At 37.0% G+C, this 24,804-nt stretch overlaps 2 protein-coding genes across 7 annotated transcripts in view; one reads left to right on the top strand and one right to left on the bottom strand.

The window, feature by feature from the left end:
- Nucleotides 1–500: 500 nt before the first annotated feature.
- On the top strand, nt 501–14,943 carry dbh (dopamine beta-hydroxylase (dopamine beta-monooxygenase)). The gene is made up of 12 exons (XM_067395668.1): nt 501–827; nt 2,560–2,706; nt 3,970–4,227; nt 6,213–6,389; nt 7,634–7,736; nt 8,890–9,056; nt 9,609–9,752; nt 11,650–11,688; nt 11,979–12,038; nt 12,787–12,914; nt 13,432–13,591; nt 14,020–14,943. Exons 1-12 carry the CDS (start codon nt 501–503, stop codon nt 14,152–14,154), a joined length of 1,845 nt encoding a protein of 614 aa, XP_067251769.1. The 3' UTR covers nt 14,155–14,943.
- Nucleotides 14,944–15,853: 910 nt separating this feature from the next.
- Nucleotides 15,854–24,804, bottom strand: part of sardh (sarcosine dehydrogenase) — a 67,263-nt gene continuing 58,312 nt past the window's right edge. For all 6 annotated transcript variants that reach the window (XM_067398234.1, XM_067398236.1, XM_067398231.1 and 3 more), the window contains one exon: nt 15,854–16,826. In XM_067398234.1, coding sequence (XP_067254335.1) covers nt 16,692–16,826 — 135 coding nt within the window. In that variant the 3' untranslated portion in view covers nt 15,854–16,691. The remainder of the gene's footprint in view (nt 16,827–24,804) is intronic.

Here is a 24,804-nt window from a genome sequence, read left to right as displayed (position 1 = left end):
ATTATGCTCTAGCATCACAAACCGTCTTAGACGTAAATTATTTTTCATAATAAATTTCACATCTATATCAAAGAAAAAAGACAGCATTGCTGAAATCTGCCCTTCTTGCTCACAACAAGCAGATGTTGGAAAAAAAAAGTTTGACCAGAGGGCAAAATAAACAATTGAATTTTCGTTAACCCAGCTAATAGAATTAGTCAGGATAAAGTAGAGGCTGTCACAGGGTCGTGCTCTTAAAAGCCAGAGAGAGTCCACAGCCAACAAAAGAGGACCAACACGAGGACCAGTGGACACCTACCAACTGAGAAATAAACCTGAAAGGAGATCTAGGAAGTCAACAGAAGAAAAATCGACTTGGGAGTTCTCAAAAGACGACAGCATTAGGAGTGAATACTATATCAGTGAGATCAGGTTTTTGACTTCGAAAATAACTTCAGGACAGCCCAAAAACATACAAAAGAACAACAGAAAGGGCCTTCAAGTAGAAGACAACATAGGTAATGCGTCTTCTCAACAAAGACCTGCGGTTGCAAGACGTCACCCTCATGTACCTCACCGTTTTGGCCACTGTGGTGGTGCTCTTAGTGGCATCCTACCAGGCTCCTGCAGTCCACTCCAGACCCACCCTGGCCTACCACATCCCCTTAGACCCCTCAGGTCAGCTGGAGCTTTCCTGGAACATCAGCTATCCCACACAGGAGGTCTATCTAGAGGTGAAGGTCAAAGAGCTGCATCACGGCATTTTACTGGGCATGTCCGATCGGGGAGAGCCAACGAATGCTGACTTGGTCCTTCTGTGGGATGATGGTCACAAATCCTATTTTGGGGTAAGAATAATTCATATACTTTGATTTCATGATGGTTTTTGCTCTATGGTGTTGCAAAGGTGCTCCAGGGATAGTGAAGGATTATGTGCTTTTATAAAATACATGATGAGCAGAAAAATGATGCAACATAATGCAGAATCTTGTCAATATAAGTGTTTTTCTTTTTTTAGTCAAGGGATAGTTCACCCACAAATTAAAATTTTGTCATCATTTACTCACCCCGCCATTTCATTCCAAACCTGTATGACTTTCTTTCTTCTGTTGAGCACAAAAAAGATATTTTGATGAATGTTTCAACTGCTTTTGTCCACTTTTGTTTTGGACCCCACTTTATTGGCATTGATGAAGAACCTTTAGCATTCATGGAGCCTTTCCATAGCACAAAAGGTTCTTTATATTGGATAAAGGTTCTTAAGGTAATTAAAATGTATTTAACACTAAGAAAAAAAGGGTTATTTAAAGAACTGTTCACTGAAAGGTTCTTTGGGAAACCAAAAATGGTTCTTCTATGGCAATGTATAGGGTGTATGGACAAAAAAATACTAAGACATTTAAAAAAAAAACATCTTTTTTGTTCCACAAAAGAAAACGGAGGTTTGGAACAACATAAATAATGACAGAAGTAAATCCATTTAAGAGACTGTTCTCAACATTTTTGTTGTTGAATAATGAACAACTAATGAAGAATTTCTAACCTCTCTGTCAAAGCAACCTCTCTCCATTGCTCTTGAGTCTGAAGAGTCTTGCTTTATAGATCTTGTTATGATTGCCTGGCTACAGCAGACACCCACACACGCATCCATTTCCAGTTCAGCCGTATAGTGCAATAATTCTTTCTAACATTGAGCTGAACAGCTCACATCTGGGTTTTGGCTGCCGCACCCCAAATAAAGTGGTTGAAAGTAGAAGGTCATGCGTGTGTCAAGGCCCCCCTCTTTATTCATTATGCATGATTTATTTCATTATTTTGCCTTTAGATGCACATTTCTGTCCGTTTTGAATAAATGTTGTATGGCCAGCCGCTCGCCCTTCCTCCCTCAGCGTATGTCAAGGGGAAATGTAACAGACAACAGATCAAAACATTGTAGGCTTGCAGTAAATTCTGAAAAGGTTATTGGTAAAAATGGATACTCTCAAGATCAATTATAAGTAACATAAAACCATCATAAAATATTTATAATGAATTTATATAAATATTTTATGATGGTATTAACACACTCTCATGGCAATTAGTAACTGTTTTACATTTTGGCAAATTGGTGGCAATTTGTTTTTCTAAAAATCATACATTTTCATACAAACTTAGTTATGTTTTCTCGGGAGATTGTGTTGGGTAGTTTATACATTAATAATATATATACACTACCGTTCAAAAGATTTTTTTTTTCAAGAAATGTATGAAACTTCATTTTTTCTTTAATGTTTTTATCTTTTTGTTTGTTTTACATTTGGACCTTGAGTCTGCAATAAAAGTATGATGAGAATGATTTCTGAAGGATCATGTGACACTGAAGACTGGAGTAATGATGCTGAAAATTCAGCTTTGAACACAGGAATAAATTACATTTTACAATATATTCAAATAGTTATTTAATAATATTTTACAATGTTACTGCATTTCAAATAAATCAAATTTCAGCTGAGCAAGAGAATTATTTCTAAAACATTAATTTAGTGACCTGAAATAGAGAAACAAATTTGATGTGTTTGTGATTGAATTTAATATACTTAGGATGCATGGAGTGATAATGAAGGCAGAGTGATGCTGGACACTCAACAGGACTATCAGCTGCTGGAGACTCATCAGTCCACTGAAGGCTTCTTCCTGCTCTTCAAAAGACCATTCAGCACCTGTGACCCACATGACTACATCATAGAGGCACGTTACTAAACATCTACAAGTAGACTATAGAGGGGGTTGAGGTAGGACAAAGAGACATTTGAATGATAATAGAGTGCAACAGTCAGGTTCCAGAAGTAAAAACTGCATTTATTTTCCCCATAGGGAAATTTTGAACTAACTTTTTGAACAATAAATTTTAAACCTTTAAAGATAGACCTATTGTGAGCCATGAGGTTGTTAATCCATGGTATTTGCTTCTGTTGAAGCCAACAGCCCACATTATTTCAGCTTATTTTTAAAATAATCATTTTTAACAGCAGAATTAGTGAAAAACTATGAATGCAAAAATCACAACAAACAGTGAGTTGAATAAAGCAACACCTGCCAAAATAACACGTTAGCTCCGCCCACTCCCATGAAGCACTGTGAATGATGTAATTGAGTCGATCTCTCTAAACTCTCAAAATGCTTAAATGTAAGCTATATACAGTGGCATGAAAAAGTATGTGAACCCCTTGCAGAATCTGTGAAAATGAGAATTGTTTTAATAAAATAAGAGGGATAATAAAAAATCGTGTTATTTTTTGTTTAGTACTGTCCTGAGTAAGATATTTTACATAAAGGATGTTTGCATTTAGTTCACAAGATAAAACAATAGCTGAATTTAATAAAATAACCCCATTCATAAGTATGTGAACCATTGATTCTCAATACTGTGTGTGGTTACCTGATGATCCACGACTGTTTTTATGTTTTGTGATGGTTGTTCATGAGTCTCTTGTTTGTCCTGAGCAGTTAAACTGAGCTCTGTTCTTCAGAAAAATCCTCCAGCTCCTGCAGATTCTTCAGTTTTCAAGCATTTTTGCATATTTGAACCCTTTCCAGCAGTGACTGTATGATTTTGAGATCCATCTTTTCACACTGAGGACAATTGAGAGACTCAAACACAAAAAATGTTCAAACATTCACTGATGCTCCAGAAGGAAACACGATGCATTAAGAGTCGGGGTGTTAAAACTTTTGAACAGGATGAAGATGTCACAATTTTTCTTATTATATTTAAATATTTTAACATATTAAAGACCTCGTCTTAATTTACTCACCCTCATGTTGTTCCAAACCCGTGTGACTTTCGTTCTTCCATGAAATACAAAACAAGATATTTTGAAGAATGTTCGTACTGCTCTTTTTCACAGAATGAACAGTCAACATTCCATCAAACAACAGTCATATGGGTCTGGAAAAACCTAAGGGTGATTAAATGATAACAAAAATAATGACAGAAATCCTTATTTCCAGGAAGGCACGGTCCACATTATCTACGCCATGCTGGAGCAACCGATCCTATCTTTACATGAGCTCAACATATCCCGTCTCCAGCCTGGTATCCAGCGAGTTCTGCTCCTGCGTCCAGACACTCCGTCTCCTGCTCTCCCAAGAGATGCCCACACCCTGGATGTCCTGGCCCCTGATGTCATCATCCCCACACAGGAGACCACTTACTGGTGCCACATCTATCAGCTCCCGCCTAATATGCCCAAGAACCACATTGTCATGGTAACTTGAAACTCTTGGAGCTACTTTGACCAATTATAATGCTCTTTTAAATTTGGGAGGATGTAAATCTGAATATAATTATGGAGTTTGCTAAGGCAATCATCAGTATTGCTATTAATCATACTGTACTTAGAGTTTAGGATTTGAACAAACCCTTGTGGTGCCGTTCATGTAGAACATTTCTTCATTTTCTTAAAAATGAGAGACATTATGCTGAAGAATGACTATGTATGCAAAATAATAGTAAGCCAAGAGTAGTATGTCCAAATTCATAGCAATCAAAAACAGCAACCAACTACTTAAGCTGGGATTCTGGAGTGTGCATTTGATAGACACTATGTTGGCAACACTGAATGTATGTATATTACATACATACATATATATATTCTATACATACATTCAGTGTTGCCAACCTAGCGACTTCTCAGACCCCTTTAACAACTTTTTTTTTTCCTTTCAAAAAGCATTTAGCAATAAATCTAGTGACTTTTTGAACAGCTGGTTAACATGTAATCAGTCACTATTTCACACTTGTTCCATTTTTTTTTTCCGAATTAGTAGAGAAAACCAATGTAAAGTGCCGACAACTGGTGCATGACATCATCTATTGACATTTAACAGCTTTTCAAGCAGGCTATAGGCCTACTTTTCCATTGAAAATAGTGGGCAACACTGTATACATTCATACTATATTCACTCATTCATAATTTTTGACCACTGCACCAGGTCTCACATCTTTTCAGTGAATTTCAAATGAGAACCTCGTTTTTAATTCAGAAATTTCAACTTTTAAAAACACTTCCATTTTGAGATCTGTGTTCTTTTACACTGTCTCCATTTTTTTCGGCAAGCAACTAAATTTATCCCTTTTTTATTCAACCTGATCTCACAGAAATGTTACGAGGTGGTGATTTTTTTGTGAATTTGTATAATGAGAATCATGCAAAATGTACGATTATTAGAAAAAAGCAAGCATGAGATCTACCCCTAAACATACCCGTCTTTGGGATGTAACTAGGGGGCCATTTATACAACACCATTTCAACTAAAAACGGAAAACGTATGCGTTTTGGCCGTTCAATTACACGACAATGGTGTTTTAGGGGTCTGAAAAAGCTAACTTCTGAAAACGGGTTTCAAAATGCAGGTATTTGAAAACGATACCATCATCTCTGTTAACTACAAAAACTAATTTGTGAAAACAGTGACATCATGCGCATGCGTATTATGCATTCAGTATATAGGCGCATAGTTTTTCTTTACAAAGTGACTTTGCCTACTACTGGTCTGGCATGAATAATACAACATTTTAATAGTTTTTGCAGATCCGTGTGAGCAGGGATAGTTTTAACAAACTTGTCGTTTGTACATGAAAAACGTGAAGGAAAAATTTTCTATTTTTTACATCACTGTCTTGTTAAAAGTGATGTCACGCGTTTTTAGGCCAAAACCTTTTTTTGTCACAAACAGCAAACATCTCCTCACTATCCGCTAGCTGCCTGTCCCCTGAACACACTGTAAAAAAAATGCGGTCTCTGTAGTCGCCACAAGCTCCAAAAACTGCAACAAAAACTACCTTGTGCAGCCTGGACCATGAATAAATCATGAATCATAATAAACATGCTCCAGCAAATAACCGACAAGAATGATTTTAAATGTGCGTTCATGACTGTTTCAGGAAGCACGGAGGGGAGGGGAGGAGGAGGAGGAGGAGGGAGGGTCTAGCTAGCTTCTGTTTTGTTTGACTACACTTCGAACGTCAACAGAAGGCTACTCCACCCAGGATCGCTTAGAGCACCTTTAACGTGCCCTGAATTAGAAACGTACAAATTAGATCATACGAATTCATACAATTAGCCACCAATTCACCAAAACGTAAAACAATTACAGTTCAAATTGCCATTAGATTTAGTTGGTTTTATTGCACACTCAGTGATTTTTCTTTTTGGTTTTCTGCAATTTATATCTCTTCATCTTTTTTGCAGTACGAGTCTGTAATCACTCCTGGTAATGAAGCCATTGTCCATCACATCGAAGTGTTCGAATGTTCCCCTCAGATGGACACCGTACCTCAATACAGCGGCCCCTGCGATTCAAAGATGAAGCCCCGCAAACTCAATTACTGCCGACATGTTCTGGCTGCCTGGGCCATGGGAGCAGAGGTACATAAGCTACTGCATACAGGATTTGCATAGTATATAATTAAAGCGACAGTTCACTCAAAAATTAAAATTTTTATCATTAACTCACTGTCATTCAAAACCACTATAGGCCTACTTCTGTGGAACACACAAAAAAAGAGATATTATGTTCACTCTGCTATTTTCCCATGCGACAAAAACAAAGTAGGGAGTGTCAAAAATTACGATGAAAGTACAATGACCATAAAAGTGGTCCAAATGACACATCTGCGTTGTATCATGTCCAATGAAGCCATATGATAGCTTTTATGTGAGGAAAAGAGTGAAATTAAGGCCTTCCCCTCTGCTGTAGCTCTGACATCTAATTCACTTATCTGCATATTCTCTTGTCACAAATGACTACTTTCATGGTTATCCTCTTTGACTGTATGCTTTCGCAATGTTTCATCATTAAGCATATCCATAGAGGTGACTTTTTCTACATCAGTTTCTCCCTCTTTAGCGCTAAGTTTGCAAGTTAAAAACAGAACATATGATTATGAGCATCTTTAGGAGTCACACATACAGATGGGCTTTTTCTGCGCCAATTCGCCCACTTTAGGTAGGTGCCAGTCATGATTTTGAGCAGAGCTGTGAGCCAATCTGAAAGCAGAGGCGTCCTGATAAATCAGTTATGATGCCAAGGACCGATGCCGAGCTTGGAGAGATAGAGAGAGAGAGAGAGAGACAGGCCTGCAATGAGATTACATGGGAGTAAAACAAACACAAATCATGTGTTCTGCTAGCTGCCAATCTCAAGCTGGAGAGATGAGATTATGTAGCAAAATTTAGATATTTTCTTCAGTAGTTTGCAGTTTGCCTTTTATTTTTTTCATCATTTCATTTTTAAATGTGTTTTAATGCCTTGTGAGAGAAGGAGGGGGAGTGGGTGAGAGCCAGGAGAGTGTGATCGAGAAAAGGGAATGGGGCGAGAAACTGGAGGTGGAAGGAGGACGGTTATGTAAAGCGGTCTTTCACACACGAGTTTTAAAACAGATAAGGGTTTAGGTTTTGACTTTGCAATCCTTCATAAGTCTAAAACAATGTTGTTAACTGTCATGGATCTACAGGACTTTTCTGGCTCTGACTGAGCCGAATGAGTTGGCATAAGTTTCTTGTGCATTGGCTCAAATATCTTTTAGCCTGCAAAGCATAAATCAGAAGCTACACTGCACCACGATCAATCTTATTAAACTTCATATAAACTTCTGTGTCTGTAAGCACAGCCGTTCTACTACCCTACTGATGCTGGTTCGCCTCTGGGAGGAGAAGGTTCTTCTAGGTTCCTTCGTCTTGAAGTTCATTACCACAACCCTCTCCTTATATCAGGTATGCAACAGGCACACAAGCCATGTGTAATACTTCAGACCAGATGTTTATGACTATGTTCAGAATGCTGCATCATACTGCTCAGTATACGCTTTATACCGGTTGCTATTAAAAATATAGGTAAATTATTTGACGTTATGAAATGATTACAAACCGTAGAATACTTCACATGGCCTCATTATATTGTGTCTAGTTATTATTATAAAAATAAAAAACACATTTCATGTTATCGTTTTGTATCTAAACATCTTTGCCAGTCCAAATGTGCATAGCATTATGGGATGCAGTATTCTCCAGGATAGGAAGGATAGATCCATACTTTCATGTTGTTTACACCAAATTCTGCCCCTACCATCTGAATGCCACGGCAGTAATCGAGACTCATCAGACCAGCAACGTTTTTTCAATCTTCTATTGTCCAATTTTGGTGAGTCTATGTGTATTATAACCTCAGTATCCTGTTCTTAGCTGACAGGATTGGCACCCAGTATGTCTTCTGCTCCTGTAGCCCATCTGCTTCAAGGTTCGACGTGTTTGTGTTCAGAGATCCTCGGTTGTAACGAGTGGTTATTTAAGCTGCTGTTGCCTTTCTATCAGCTCAAACCAGTCTGGCCATTCTCCTCTGACCTCTGGCATCAACATGCCATTTTCAACCACAGAACTGCTGCTCACTGGATATTTTCTCTTTTTCGGACCATTCTCTGTAAAGTCTAGATATGGATCTGCAGTAGAACAGCGGTTTCTGAAATACTCATACCAGCCTGTCTAGCACCAACAACCATGCCATGTTCAAAATCACTGAAATAACCTTTCTCACCCATTCTGATGCACAGTTTTGACCATGTCTGCATGCTTAAATGTACTGAGTTGCTGCAATGTGATCGGCTGATTAGGTATTTGTGTTAGCAGGTGTACCTAATAAAGTGGCCGGTGAGTGTATAGTACAAAAGTTAGAAAATGTATTGATTAACCAACACAATTAGCAGTGAATAAGACTCAGTGTTTTGTCTATTTTCTAAAAAAGTAGCTATAGTTCACAAAATGTATACTGCAGCAATAGTAATGCTAGTATGCTAATATATAACTGAGAATCTTTCTTCTAAACGCCTCAACAGCCTGATTTCTCCAGTCTACTTATGTGTGTGTGTCACAGGACGCAGGGACTCCTCAGGCATTCGTTTATGGTACACTCCATCTCTGAGGAGATTTGACGCAGGCATCATGGAGCTCGGGCTAGTCTACACTCCTGTCATGGCCATTCCTCCCCGCCAGCGCTCTTTCCAGCTGACTGGCTACTGCACCGACAAGTGCACACAGACGGTCCCGGATTCTCACAAACATTCCTAAATACTGCACTTCACTCAAGCCAGCCGGATAAATTCAAGATGCAACCAAAGCTGCTACATTCTGACTTGAAGATAAATCAGTTCTAACTGCATTCAGGCTTTGAATTCAATTAAAACACATTGGGTGGCTTCCTGAAAATAGATTAAGGCCAATTTTCAACAAATTATGCACTCACAAGAGACTCTCCAATAAAAAAGAAAAACACTTCAATTTAGGTTGTAATAAAAGTCAACCCACAGTAGCAAAAGCTCATCAACAAAAGAAATATTGTGAAAAACAAAACATTGTTATATAAGAAAACTCTTACTTAAAAGTAACTCCTCTGTTTGGGCTAATATCATGAATGATAGTTCAAATCATGTGGCTTGTTGAGATTAAGTTGCTATTATGGCAAAAAGCAACCACTCAGAACACCCTAGCAACACTTTAGCAATGCCCTAACATTAAAATCACTTACATTTTCTTCATAAAATGTAAAATATAGTGGACATATTACTTATTAAATCTCCATTTTCTGTCCTCCAGGCTCTTCCTGTAGGGGGTATACAAATCTTTGCATCCCAGCTACACACTCATCTGGCCGGCCTCGGGGTGAGAACCGTCCTGGTGCGAGGAGGGAGAGAGGTGGAAGTGGTACAGGAGGACAAACACTTCAGCACTCATTACCAGGTATTACCAAGTTTAAGTATAGACAAATAAGTTTATCTTTTCACTTAATACTTTTTCTTGGACTTATTGTGCATGATTCATGAGTGCACGTTATTCTAAATAAAAGGTTTTTCCATAATATTTTATCAATGTAATGACTCCGCCTCTAAAACAACTTTCCTTTTTTTGCTGACATCACCAAGTCCTCTTATTCTTCAACCAATCCCCTCCAACCACTTAAACAGAGAACACACCCAGCTAACCGTTCATGAGGAAACTGTGGGGGGTTTGTGATTTGATGAAAATTGAATAATTCATTAAAAATAAAATCGGTAACACTTTACATTAAGGTTTCCTTTGTAAAGAGTTTATAAAAGTGCTTGTTAATGAGTAATAAGTCATTTACAAATGCATTATAAATCATTAATAAATGCAGTTATAACTCCATGAATAAAAAGGGCGACTTTACTGCAATACGTGCCAAATAGTGAGCCGTTTTTAGCTCACATGTTATAAATGAGTAATAAATGTATTTATTAACATTTATTTAACTCAAAACCAGATTCCTGGTTTATTTCATGATGCAGCAAAAATTGACTATCATAATTAGACTGAAGGGTGTTGTATTTGTGGTTTTCTTATTAATATCTCATGACTGCCACTTTTCTCACTATGTTGTTTCCACTTTACATTAAGGTAATTTTCATAGGTTATTAATGTTTATAACTCATGAATAAATGGTGTCCCTACATTAAGGTTCACAGTTAACTAATACTGGAATTATTTTTTTCATTATTAATATCTCATCAAGTTATGGTTATTAACTTATGTTTTATATTCAAAATAAAGTTTGAATTTCAACTTAAAAAAAACAAGAAAACAGGTTTTTATACACAGCTGTGGATAGGCATCATGACCTTTTTGGAGAGTATCATGGGCAAGACAGAAACTTCTGGTAAGCAACATAGTAAGAAAAGTGGCAGTCATGAGATATTAATAAGAAAACCACAAATACAACACCCTTCAGTCTAATAGTCTGATAGCCAATTTTTGCTGCATCATGAAATAAACCAGGAATCTGGTTTTGGGTTAAATAAGTGTTAATAAATACATTTATTACTCATTTATAAAATGTGAGCTAAAAACGGCTCACTATTTGGCACGTATTGCATTAAAGTCGCCCTTTTTATTCATGCAGTTATAACTGCATTATTAATGATTTATAATGCATTTGTAAATGACTTATTACTCATTAACAAACACCTTTATAAACACTTTACAAAGGTAACCTTAATGTAAAGTGTTACCATAAAATCATTTTAAAATAAAAACAAAATAAAACAGTTGCTAAAAAAGTAAATGTTTTTTGTTTATCTGCATGTCATGTGACCATTAACCGACACCAGACAACCATAAACATGCAAATGTGTTGTTAAAGTGCCCCATTATGCTTTTTTGAATATTACCTTTCATGTAGTGTGTAATATAGCTGTTTGTGAATGTAAAAGGTCTGCGAATTTTTAAAAATCAAAGTGCATGATAAATTAGGCTATTGTCTCCTAAAAGAAAGAAGTAATTCTGAACCGCCCGAAAATGAACCTACGTACGTAGGTTTGTAACACATTTGCATAATGCCAGCCTAGTAGTACATTAATACCATGCAAAAAAAAAAAAAAAAAAATGACAAAAGCCTAGGGTGTTGTGGATTGTTGCCAGGGTGTTGCTATGTGGCTGCTCAGGGGGTTTTGTGTGTTTGTTTTTTTTTAAATAAAAATATAAAATTAGATAAAATTATAATAGGCCATAAAAAGGTCATGCTAACAAATTGTGATGTATTCATTTTTGGTTCAAATACATATATTAAAAAGAAAAATCAATCAAATACTAACATTTGTAACCTTTTCTTTTTTTGTTGCAGATTATCCGTGTTTTAAAGAAGATGGTGACTGTTTTGCCAGTAAGTTGCTCTTTACACATGTAAAAGCTGAGGCATATTTAGATGAGAGAAGGAGAGACGCTGCAGTGCAGACATTACAGGAAATGCCTGGAGCCAGCAAGCCACCAACAAAAGCACAGATCTACTGCATTTAGACTGTCAATATGAGCACCCACACACACTGCCGAGGCTGCCAATCTAATACTAACCTGCCAAGAGACATTCATTCTAACATGTTCTACAAATAGCTGAGTGCTAAACTCCATCTGAACGTGTGTGATTGCTGCTTTGTGCATTTGTCTACCCCACAGGGCGATGCTCTCATCACTAAGTGCACGTATAACACTGAAGACAGGAACAAAGTTACCGTGGTATGTCTGAGCAACAGCAAATGCTTACATGTACAATGACATGAGCGCTCAAATACATTCTCTCATGAGAATTAGGAGGATCTAGACGTCAGATTGATTGGTTGGAAATCAAACAAGGACAAAACTCTTAGAATGGAAGGATTCTCATCATCCTGCACAATATAGTTTGTCAGTACTTTGTCGTATTACAGTATGTAAACATTTAAAAAATGCAAAATAGACATCATTTTATTATATTATATTATATCACAGTGTCTGAAAAGGTTTGTTCAATGATTCAGTCTCTCCAAACCCCTCATTTCTACTCTAGTCTACTCTGCTCTGATTGGTCAGATGGCCCAGTCTGTTGTGATTGGTCCACTCTGCTCTATAATAACTACATTTATTATTCACTTTGATCTTTTAAACTTTACAGACCTTTGACATTCAAAAACAGATATAGTATACACTACATAAAAGGTAATATCCAAAAAAAGCATTATAGGGGAACTTTAAAGGAAGTTCACCTCAAAATGGAAATCTTGATTATTTACTTACCCTAATGTCATTCCAAACATGTATGACTTTTCCGAAAGGAGAAATGGTGAATAAGTGGAAGAGAACTGAACCTGGCAAGCTCCGAAATTACAGAAAAAGCATCATTCATAAGCATCATCTTCTGAAGATATTGTATGTAAGAGCTTTGTGTGAGAGAAACAAACATGTTACTTCTTTTCAAATCAATTGTCTTCCTTTCTCACTTTTTCAGGGTGGTTTTGGGATCATGGAAGAGATGTGTGTCAATTACGTCCATTATTACCCCCGTACACAGCTGGAGTTGTGCAAGAGCCACGTGGACACAGATTACCTGCAGAAATACTTCAGTCTCATCAATAGGTAAACCACAAGTCCACAAAACATCAACTGAAACTAAACTAAACCATCAAAAACACCAAACATGACTTTTCTGTATGAAGTCCAACACATCCCAGACAGTCATTACTTCAGAATGAGAAGAAAACCTTGAAAATAGCAACTCACACCATTCACACCCAGTCAGGCTACAACAACAAAGAACAGCCTACCTGAAACTAATGTCTTGCTTCGAGACTAACTGCCTGAGGACAAGAGGAATGCTTTCAATTCCTGTACAAAATCAGACAGAAAAACAGAAATGGGTTTTCTTCACAATGCATAAACAAAGAGAAGGCAATGACATTTGTATTCTTCCTTTTTGTGCTGGCAAATTGCATTTTTCCAGCTTAAAAAAAGCTATTTCGTAGTGGAATCAGAAGAATTGTAAAAGTGGTTTCGTGGCTATGGAACAAAATTGCCACTTCTTGATATGCTTTTGGGGTGGACATTAAAATAAAGAAAAGGTCTATCAAGTGTTGTTGTATTGTCATCTTTGTAGGTTTCAAGGACGTGAGAGTTGCAGTTGTCCTCAGACTACTGTGGAAGACCAGTTCTCCTCACTGACCTGGGACGGCTTCAGCGGGGAGGTGCTGAACTCCCTCTACATCACTTCCCCCATCTCAATGCACTGCAACCAATCCACAGCTGAGCTCTTTCCTGTAAGCACAACATTTAAGCCACGTTTTCACTATCTCAAACAAACTGGAAGTCATTCATTTCCAATGGAGGGTATTCCGGGAGCTGTGTGAAGTTACAACCATGCATATATACCAACAGTTTCAAGTTAAATCTGTAAAACCAATGCATACATTTTTGAACAAGGATTCAAACAACATCTTATGTTCTCATTAGCTTCAGTAACATTATCTAACATTGGCTTTCTCCAGTTTTTGAACATGGCATTTTCAGAATACATGTGATGCACAAAGGATTTCAAGGTTTAGGGTTCATATAAACAGAACTTTGAAATTGGATTGGATTAATTTGGATTGACACAAATTTGTGAATGTAAACATACCTGAGAGAGAAAACGATGTCACCTCAGGTTGAACTGAAATTCTTTACATATCTTTGTCTTTTCTCTTAGGGTCAATGGGAGAAACAGAAGATAACGGTGGTGACGGCAGAGCTCCAAAGAGCCCCGTACCCATGTGAATTAAGCCCCCGTGCGGCCTCTCAAAGTGACAACCCTACAGAGGTCAGGTCTGACAGCAGAGTCTGATGCCCAGACATGCATCTGCCTCCTGCAGAGTTCAACCTTTTACGATTCTTTACCTGAATGGTGGCTCAACAATAGATTCACACAGCAGCCTGTACCATATAGAGGAGATGTGCTTTAAAGTTCACATAAAATCAATTACTAAAGTACTGTTTTTGTGTTTAGACTATTATTTTAGATATTACATTAACATTTACTTGAGAAGGTGCAGTTTATAAGGTAAGAGGCTGATGTAATGATCATCAGTGGAAGAAACAGCACTACAAAGGTGCACTACACTTAAAATGTAACATTATTGTGAAATATACACTGAATACTGTCTACGAAAATAGTAAAGTAGTACATTTTATGCAATGCTAAACATTTCAAATAGTAGCAGGTTAAATAATCATATGACCTAATTCCATGCATGCTTAATTCCATATATCTCAGAAATACAAATTATATAGAGTTTTTTATAGTTATTTTGTTTTGTGTAAAAACATCTTAACAGTTCAATGAAATGTGTCTGGACAATGACACTATTTTCGTCTAGAGCTGCTGTACAGCCAAAACAAACGTTGTTGCATTATTTTCCAGTTATCACTGTAAAGCTGCTTTGAAATAATCTGCATTGTAAAAAGCGCTATATAAATAAAGGTGACTTGACTTGACAACACTTGACCTACTACATCTGACAAAATGTGTAGTATGCATTCAGGAATTCAAGATCTACACTACTGTTTGGGGTTGTAAGATTTTTGAAAGAAGTCTCTTATTACAATTTAAAATATTTGTTTTCTATTGTAATATATTTTGTATAATTATGTAATAATTATAATAATTATGTCATTTATTCCTGTGATCAAAGCTGAACTTTCAGCCTAATTACTCCAGTCTTCAGTGTCACATCCACACCCGCAAGACTTTTGTTCATCTTCGGAACACAAATTAAGATATATTTGATAAAATCCGATGGCTCAGTGAGGCCTCCTTTGCCAGCAAGATAATTAACACTTTCAGATGCCCAGAAAGCTACTAAAAACATATTTAAATCAGTTCATGTGACTACAATGGTAAAACCTTAATGTTACGAAGCGACGAGAATACTTTTTATGTGCCAAAAAAACTAAATAACGACTTTATTCAACAATATCTAGTGATGGGCGATTTCAAAACACTGCTTCATGAAGCTTCGAAGCTTTACGAATCTTTTGTTTCAAATCAGTGATTCGGAGCGTGTATCAAACTGCCAAAGTCACGTGAACCATTGAAATTTCGAAACTTTTCAAAACACTTATGACGTAACAAAGCATTGTTAACTGAAATTTGATACACACTCAGAACCACTGATTCAAAACAAAAGATTCACCATCGGATTTCATCAATAATATCTTCATTTGTGTTCTGAAGATGAACAAAGGTCTTACAGGTGTGGAACAACATGAGGGTGAGCAATAAATGACAGAATTTTCATTTTTGGGTGAACTAACCCTTTAAAGACAATTGTGCTGCTTAATATTTTTATGGAAATGCATTTTTTTTTTAGGATTTTTTGATGAATAGAAATTTCAAAAGGACAACATATTTTTAAAATGGAAATCTTTTGTAAGATTATAAATGGCTTTACTGTCAAAAAAAAAAAAAAAATCTTACTGACCCTAAACTTTTGAACAGTAGTGTATGTTCTCTTATAAGACAGAAATACAATACAAGTTACAGATTTCACAATATGACAAAATTTGATTTTATTATTCATAAATTTAGCAAATTTACACATTTTTTCATTTAAACAACAAATGATGTTTAACAGCAGACAGCTTAAAGGCCAGACTTCAGAAAGAATTACTATTACTATCAATGAGGAAATAGGTTAAAACACAGTAAAACATTAATTTAAGTCACAGTACATGGGTGAGGGAATGAACTAATGGCCCAACATGCAGAAACATGTTCAGTTTCTCTCTTTCTGTTTGGACAACACAGCGTACAAGATGATTTGTAACCTGTACACAAAACAGACTTTTACATCATGTGTTGGATAAAAAGACAATATCTTTATTTAATTCCATCGATTTATATTTGGCAAAGTTCATTAGACCATTATATTTTTTAATTTTACATTTAACCACTGATTAACATCTTTAATGCACAGCTATTCTATGGAAAAAAACTCCCAAATGTTCAAAACTAGTACAAAAAAGTAAGAGACAGGCTCATGATTGCTCACTAAATTATTTTTTTCTGAAAGAAAAAAAAAAAAAGAGGATGATTTCTTTCTGAGAAAGATGAACTTTAAGGCACAGGAAGATGCTGAACACTATTACACAGTATAATCAGGTTATTTTTTTATTTCACATTAGTACTTTGCTCTTCTATGATCTGTTATGGTGAATCATCCATTTAAAACAGTGAATATAAATACAGAAGAAACTGTATTTGTTTTGTCCTGGAATGCTGACGCTGATGTGTTGGATAAAGGCCTGTAAACATTTACCTCTGTAAATACTGAACTCAGTATGGATCAATTACATTCTGGCCTTGTGCACTCCGCCGTCATCTCATGGAGAGCTGTAGACGCCCTTAACACGCTTGTTTTCGGGGTCAAAGGGTGATTTCAAGTGAGCTGTAGCCTTGTATGTGACGCCCATCCTCTCCAGGGTGAATTCACCACTGCGGATGAAATCAGGGCTCACCTGGGGGTGATTTGAACATAGACATATTTAAGTTTTGAGTAAGATGGATTTATGATTAAAACTAAAAGGCTTTTATTTTTTCATTCATATCAGTGTCAAACCACGCAATGCAAATGAGGTCTGCTCTCATCACCTCCCTCTCTTTCTATCTTTCCCCTCCTGCTCGCTCTCTGTCAGGGGTTGCATCTCTTTTTAATTAAATCTGAACAAGCTGCAGGCATTACCCTGTGGAGTCGAGATCAAGACGTAGTTGCTGGAAAACTAGCCTGACCTCTTTAAGCGGGCACATTGCAGTCTTAATGGACACATTGGTAGATGTCCACTGATTGGTACTAAGAATTAAGCAGTAAGCTGTGGATATAGCAACTAAAGCACAAACTTCTGTGCAATAGCTCTATATACAGATAAAACATACTATTTGCTCTTGGTTCGTACAGATACTGTAAAATGAAATTCAAAATGACTTTTCAAGCACTACTTTTTTGGTTTTCAAGGTTTTCTGCATTAACATATCCCTGTTTTTAAACAGGAGGTTTAATAATCAAGTTATGTATAAGATATTTTTTATAATGTTACATATGAATTTATTTTCATTATTCAAAACATGTGCTATTTTATTCACAGCAGAAAATCATGCTACTGACCACACGAGCAGCGCGCACATTCCCACGCTCTTCAACCATGAATAAATGTATGAATTTGGCATTCAGGTGGACAAGTAATTTTTACAGATGTCCACAAGATAAACAATTATCGTCCAAATAAAACTTATGGCAAGGTTTAAAACGTGGCAGAGGTGGTAAAATCCTTGGTCTGTCTAGGGGGGTTCAGGGACATGGCCCCCCTGAAGAAAATTTTGTACATTTTAAAAGATAAATTCATTAATCTGGTGCACTTTGAGAGTTCAAAATAAAGAGCTCCAACCCATGTTCAGTGTCCAAATTGAACAAAGAACTGCAATGACTTCCACTGTTTACCTGAATCCACTACCTGAATCCGATTTTAAAAATAAATCATCCACCTGCCAACCGCTCAATGATATTCTGTGATTTAGATATCTGCACCTGATCATCATATTACAATTATTCAAATTCTCAGTGTTAAGCATGATGATATGGTTATATATCACACTGAAGAACGCTGCTTATAAATGAACATTTAATTAAAATAAAAGTTCTTCTTAGGCTAAATTACATTTCCTTAATAGCCTAAACACAGGCTTTACTCCCATCAAACTTAAATTGTCACTGTGTCATTACATCATTGTAGGAAAACTTCTCTATGCAGCATTTAAAGGTGCCATTGAACGTTTTTTTTACAAGATGTAATATAAGTCTAAGATGTCCCCTGAATGTGTCTGTGAAGTTTCACTCAAAATACCCCATAGATTTTTTTTTATTCATTTCTTTAACTGCCTTTTTTGGGGCATCATTAGAAATGTGCCGATTCAGGGCTGCAGCCCCTTTAATTGTTTGCGCTCTCCGTCCCCTCCCAAGCTCTCGACTCTATCATTGCATAAACAAAGTTCACACAGCTAATATAACCCTCAAAATGGATCTTTACAAAGTGTTCGTCATGCATGCTGCATGCATACATCAGATCATGTGAGTATAGTATTTATTTGGATGTTTACATTTGATTCTGAATGAATTTGAGGCTGTGCTCCGTGGCTAACGGCTAATGCTACACTGTTGGAGAGATTTATAAAGAATGAAGTTGTGTTTATGAATTATACAGACTGCAAGTGTTTAAAAATGAAAATAACGATGGCTCTTGTCTCTGTGAATACAGTAAGAAACGATGGTAACTTTAACCACATTTAACAGTACATTAGCAACATGGTAACGAAACATTTAGAAAGACAATTTACAAATATCACTAAAAATATCATGTAATCATGGATCATGTCAGTTATTATTGCTCCATCTGCCATTTTTCGCTATTGTTCTTGCTTGCTTACCTAGTCTGATGATTCAGCTGTGCACAGATCCAGACGTTAATACTGCCTGCCTTTGTCTAATGCCTTGAACATGAGCTGGCATATGCAAATATTGGGGGCGTACATATTAATGATCCTCACTGTTACGTAACAGTCTGTGTTATGTTGAGATTCGCCTGTTCTTCTAAGGTCTTTTAAACAAATGAGATTTATATAAGAAGGAGGAAACAATGGAGTTTGAGACTCACTGTATGTCATTTCCATGTATTTAACTCTTGTTATTTAACTATGCCGAGGTAAATTCAATTTTTAACTCTAGGGCACCTTTAAGAACGATAACAGGGTCTTGAAGCAGCACATACTCTTTCCTATGTGTGTATATTAAGAGGTAGTTCAAAATATTGATATGCCCTTCTAACCCTCTATTAAAGTACTCTTTCTTCACAAAAAGAGACAGAATGCAGAATTTTTTTTTCTCTCCATATAGTGGACTTCAGTGGGGTTTCACCGGGTTGAAGTTCCAAATTGCAGTTTCAGTGCAGCTTCGAAGGGCTCTACGCGATCCCAGCTGAGGAATAAGGGTCTTGTCTAGTGAAACTGTAACAGAGCTAGACTCAGGCAGGGATCCAAGTGCAAAGCTTTTATTAAAGATGAGCGTAGTCGTACAAGCAGGGTCAAACGGGAACAAACAGGAACAGCAAAAGACAGGCAGAGACGTGGTCGGGATACAAGCAATGATCAGGACAGGCAGATATCACTCACAGGTAGGTATACAAAGCACAGGTCAGAGGTAGGCAGCAGAGATATTGTAAACGGGAAACAGGCAAGATCAACAACAGATAGGCAGACAAGATATTAATGCTCAGAATTGCACACAAGGTAAACAAGACTTTGCAATCAGGTGGTGTGTGAGTGAGTCTCTTATAGTCCAGGTAATGTGCTAAGCTGTATGTGGCAACAGGTGATTGGTGTAGAGTGTGCATGTGACTGGCAGGGAGGATTATGGGAAATGTAGTCCGGGAACTGACAGGAACTGACGGTGATCGTGACATAATGCCCCCCTACCGGAAGGCGCGTCCTCGCAACGTAAATGGCGTAGATGGGAGATCTTAAGGTAGACAGGACCGGGGTCTCCAATGCAGGTTCCAGGAACTTGGGCAGCCATGGCGGGTGTCAGGTGGCTCGGGCAGCCATGGTAGGTCAGGTGGCTCGGGCAGCCACGGCAGGTCAGGTGGCTCAGGCAGCCACGGCAGGTCAGGTGGCTTGGGCAGCCATGGCGAGACAGAATCCGTGGATGACCATGGCGGGTCCATAAATGGCCATAGTGGGTTATAGTCCATGGGCGGCAATAACAGTTCGGAGGCCGTTGATGGCAGTGGCCAGGTAGGGTCCCCACCCACAAGCTCCCCACCCTTAAGCTCTCCACCCTCAGTTATATGCCCCCCCCCAAAAAGTTCTTGGGGAATTTAATGGAGGCCGTGGCGGGTTCGTGGGCAAGGAGCTTGGGTGACGCCGGCAGGGAAAGGCGCTTGGGTGGCGCTGGCAGGGCAAGGAGCTTGGGCTCTGGACAGACTCAACGGCTGGAACAAACTCAATGTTTACAGACACCGAAGGGGCGGCCATCTTGCCCGAGGGCACTGGCGAAGCGGCCATCTTGTCCATTGCATCCAGAGAGTCTGAGTGTGTAGCAACCGACGAGCTTGAGTGCGTTGCACTCCTCCAAATTCAAAATCGTCCAACATAATTTTTTACTTTTTTTTGTAAAGGGCATTTGGCTTAATCATTGCACGTTCACTTTGTAGACACTTGGTCTGTACTTTTCCCAACGTCACGCGTGACTTTTCTAACGTGATTACATCATGCGTGGTGCATCACAGAGCTAGTGCAATATGAGCATTTGTGGTTAAAAAGTATGTAATTTTTTATTTTTTTATAGAAAATGACCAATCGCTTCACTAAATAATTCCGAATCTGGGATCGTGTAGAGCCCTTTGAAGCTGCATTTAAACTGCAATTTGGACCTTCAACCCATTGTATCCCACTGAAGTCCACTATATGGAGAAAAATCCTGTAATGTTTTCCTCAAAAACCTTAATTTCTTTAGAAAGAAAGACAAACATCTTGGATGACATGGGGGTGAGTAAATTATCAGGAAATTTTAATTCTGAAGTGAACTAATCCTGTAATTGATGGTAGTATATGCTTTTGTTAAACCATCAGCCTGCATTACTTTCTACTTATTTTTTTAAATAATTGTGTTTAACAGATGAATGGTTAAAAAAAAAAACTACAAAGAATCGCAACAAGCAAATTGTGCCAAAACAACACTTTAGAGTTTGCCCCCACTCCCAAGAAGCACTGTGAATTATGTAATCAAGTCAGTTTTCCCTATGCTTGCAAATATATGCATATTTTGCTATAAGAATAAAATGTATGGTTTCTACATTCAATCACCATATTTAAGTTTTAACTATTTCTCCATCAATTTGTAATTAGATTATTTAATTTTCAGTGTAAATTATATTCCTCATTATAGCTGTTAAGGGCACAGTCTTCTATTTCTTATCATTTTTATATGCTAAACAATAACAAACAATATTCTGTTGTAAATGCTGAAATCACATACTAGGTACTACATTTGTTTTGAAATTTACTTTGCAACCATTAAAAAAAATTATGTTCTATATAGTATGAATGTGTGTAGCATGAATGAAATTCAGACATACAACATCTGCCATGCTGTCACTGTCATGTGACCTACGGTGTTAGTTGAGATGCTTCACTGTCATTCACAAATCCTCTCCTGTGCCCTCATGGGATAGTCAAGTGTCCGGCGAATGCACACTTCAGAATCTCACCATTTTTTTTTTCATACTGTATCATATGGAAGTAGGCATATTCGGATGCAGTGATGGTTCAGTGTGGGAGTTGACACTGAATGATTCACTGACTGAGTCGGATTCAAACTGCCAACTCACAAACAAGTTTGAAGATGTTCTGTGAATCTTTTAGACTTACTGATTAAAAAACAGGTTCATTAGTCATTTGTTCTTGAATTGGACATTATGGCTGGGGTATTGTTCATTGTTGAGTGTACGAAACTCTGGCACACACTTGAGATGGGATGATATCTGATGAAACTGCATATGGGCTACATTTTAAATGATTTATTTTTACATTTGAAAGCATTTTAGTCACAGTTTGAAGCCCTGGTCATTTGTGTGATGAACGTTTAAGATGTTTAAACCAAAGTTTAAGATGTTATTCCACAGAAAATATTGACATCTGCTCTTGGTAACTTCACAAGAATTCATGAAAGCACAAGCAATAACGGGTTCATAAAAAAACATTATTTTTGAGCCATCTAATTAACAAGTTCTAATACTGCACTGACTAGTATGGACACTTACAGTGCTTTTGTGTCCTTTTGAAGCTTGAAAACTCTCCATTCCCTGTTACTACACAGAATGTAGTAATGGAACAACCAGGACAATTTTCAAAATTCCTTCTCTTGTGTTCCACGGTAGAAAAAAATGTCACATGGATTTGGAAACTTAAATTTAAACTACGAAAAGTCTTATGCATGAAGTCTCAAGGTCTCTCGTTCATGAATAATACTTGTGTGACATGTCTGTCATGTCTCTCTGGTCTGTGGTGTAGTAATGCAGTGAGCAGAGGGTGTAAAGGTCTGATCAGATCAGCGCTCGACCCTGTTCAACAGTACTGCTGTCTGCGCTGTGGAATGGAGATGTCTCAGTTCTACCTCCCCATCTGTCCCTCCTCATCTGGTTGTCTGTCAGTTAGCATTAAGTACACATCCTCCTGTATCATGTCATACTCATAATACAGGGACTTCAGAGCCGCCGCTGTGTCCAAGCATTATAAAACACACATACAAACACTCAAACGGTCTACCTTTCCTCTAAACCAACACACACACACCCAACACACAAGCACTAATGTATGTCAAACTCTCTCAAACCTTTATATTTACAAGTAATTACTTAAAACATTTAATTAATGTGTCTGTGTGTGTCTATCGATCTATCTATATAATAAATTTAAATATATATAATACATAGTTCAATTTTACATTATTACATGCATTTTTATAAATTGATGGTTGAGAAACCTTGAGACATAATTCATAAGACTTTATTTTTTAATTTCTAGATTATTAAATGTATATTTTTAAATTTTGTTGCTTCTAGTTTAAATTTAAAACAAATTCAAAACCTGTCTTTCTCCATTATTTAATAAAGTAATTAAAGATGCAGCAATGTATCAGCAAATAATCGGTATCCCTGTATATTTCACAGCATTAACTGGGAGTGATTTTTTTTTTTTTCTTTAAGAAAATCAAACTATCAGTATTGGTAGATTTCATTCAACTGGCTATCATATTGGCAGAAAAATTTAGAATCGCTGCAACTCTAAAATTAATATTATATATATATATATATATATATATATATATATATATATATATATATATATATATATATATATATATATATATATATATAACATTTTGTTTTATATATTCTCATGGTAACTTATGTTACCGGTTGTTTAAAAATAAAATGTTTCCCCACTGAATTTCCACCAAAACCTAACAATGTGCTATTTAGAATGATCATATGATGAGGTTTAGGTCATAGCGCCCACCGTAGCCCGTACCCATCATTCATTTCAGAACAGTAAGTATTGATACTGGAGAAATGCAAATGAGCACTTAACAATAATGGCAGTATGTGCTCAGCAGAGAGCAAGGCACACACAGTATCCTTCATCTAATCATTGCTCTTTAAATGACCCTACATGAGGAACAACTCGCATGACTCACCCTGAATCATAAAAGCAGAAAAGAAAATTGAGTGCGTATGCATCAGTGGAGTGTCTCTAAAAAGACTTCTTAATACTTATCTCTTAAAAGTACTTGCCCAGGCTTAAGTTCAATTATACCTAAAAATATCATGTTGATAAAAAGTGATCCATTTTCATATTTTGATCTGTGTGAGTAAAAATTATTTTTGTCTTCCCAGTACAAATATCTAAACATTCTTAAAGGTGCAATATGTAAGAATTTTGCAGTAAAATATCCAAAAACCACTAGGCCAGTGTTATATATTTTGTTCACTTGAGTACTTACAATATCCCAAATGTTTGCAACTATTTGTAAATCGTGAGAAAATTGCAATTTTAACCATGTGAGGAGTCACCTGTCAGTTGCGTCATACCCGCGTTAACCCTTGGTTTCCGGTTTTATTTTGTAGAAACCACGGAAACACCAAAGACGCTTTAATATTTAAGTGTTTTAATAGGCAAGGGAACAACTGTTTTGATATATTTATAGACAGAAAACTAATTATTGTTATATAGCTCAACACGTTTAGTCTTATTGCTTAGTTTTCTTGATTTTTTTTGCAAGTACCATGTTTTACCATGCCTCAGAGAAAAACTCTATTTTGTGAAGTAGCTAACATAGCATAATCAGATGCAGCTTTATTTTTATTAACAGTAATACAGAATTTTCTCCATCATACAATATGTATTAAAATTAATTGCATGGCATTTATCAACACAAGCCATCCAGCATTTAATGTATCATAATTTAATGATATTCTAAAATCGATCTATCTTACTGCAGTGTGCAACAGTGTCTCACAGCAGCTGCCGAGCGAATGCACAGAGTAACGTTATATAATCATTTTCAACACTCTCAAATGTATCTAACATGATAAACAGAGCTGCGTTACCTCATACTCGTGACCGGAAAAGCGGAAGCGGCGCTGGCGACTGTGTCATAATAAAAGTTCTGCTGCTTGTAAGGTGTGTGTTGTGCAATCGCTCCAGCGGCCTCATTCAGCTCCCACAACACTCGGTCCTGCTCTGCTTCATACTACAATAACGTTAATAATCACATCCATGAACATGATTTCTGCCCGAGTCCTATCCTGATTATTTTCCACAGGCTGTGAGGTGAATACCAAATGTCCCAAGATTCCGCGCTAAAACTTGCCGCCATCAAGCTACACC

This window comes from Chanodichthys erythropterus, chromosome 10 (assembly GCF_024489055.1).
Source record: "Chanodichthys erythropterus isolate Z2021 chromosome 10, ASM2448905v1, whole genome shotgun sequence".
Taxonomy (NCBI): Eukaryota; Metazoa; Chordata; class Actinopteri; order Cypriniformes; family Xenocyprididae; genus Chanodichthys; species Chanodichthys erythropterus.
This window is presented reverse-complemented; position numbering and strand designations above follow the sequence as displayed.

Coding starts and splice junctions, on each gene's coding strand:
- dbh (XM_067395668.1), top strand. CDS start 501: ATGCGTCTTCTCAACAAAGACCTGCGGTTGCAAGACGTCACCCTCATG. Junction 828..2,559: donor GTCACAAATCCTATTTTGGG/GTAAGAATAATT, acceptor TAATATACTTAG/GATGCATGGAGTGATAATGA. Junction 11,689..11,978: donor AGATGGTGACTGTTTTGCCA/GTAAGTTGCTCT, acceptor TCTACCCCACAG/GGCGATGCTCTCATCACTAA.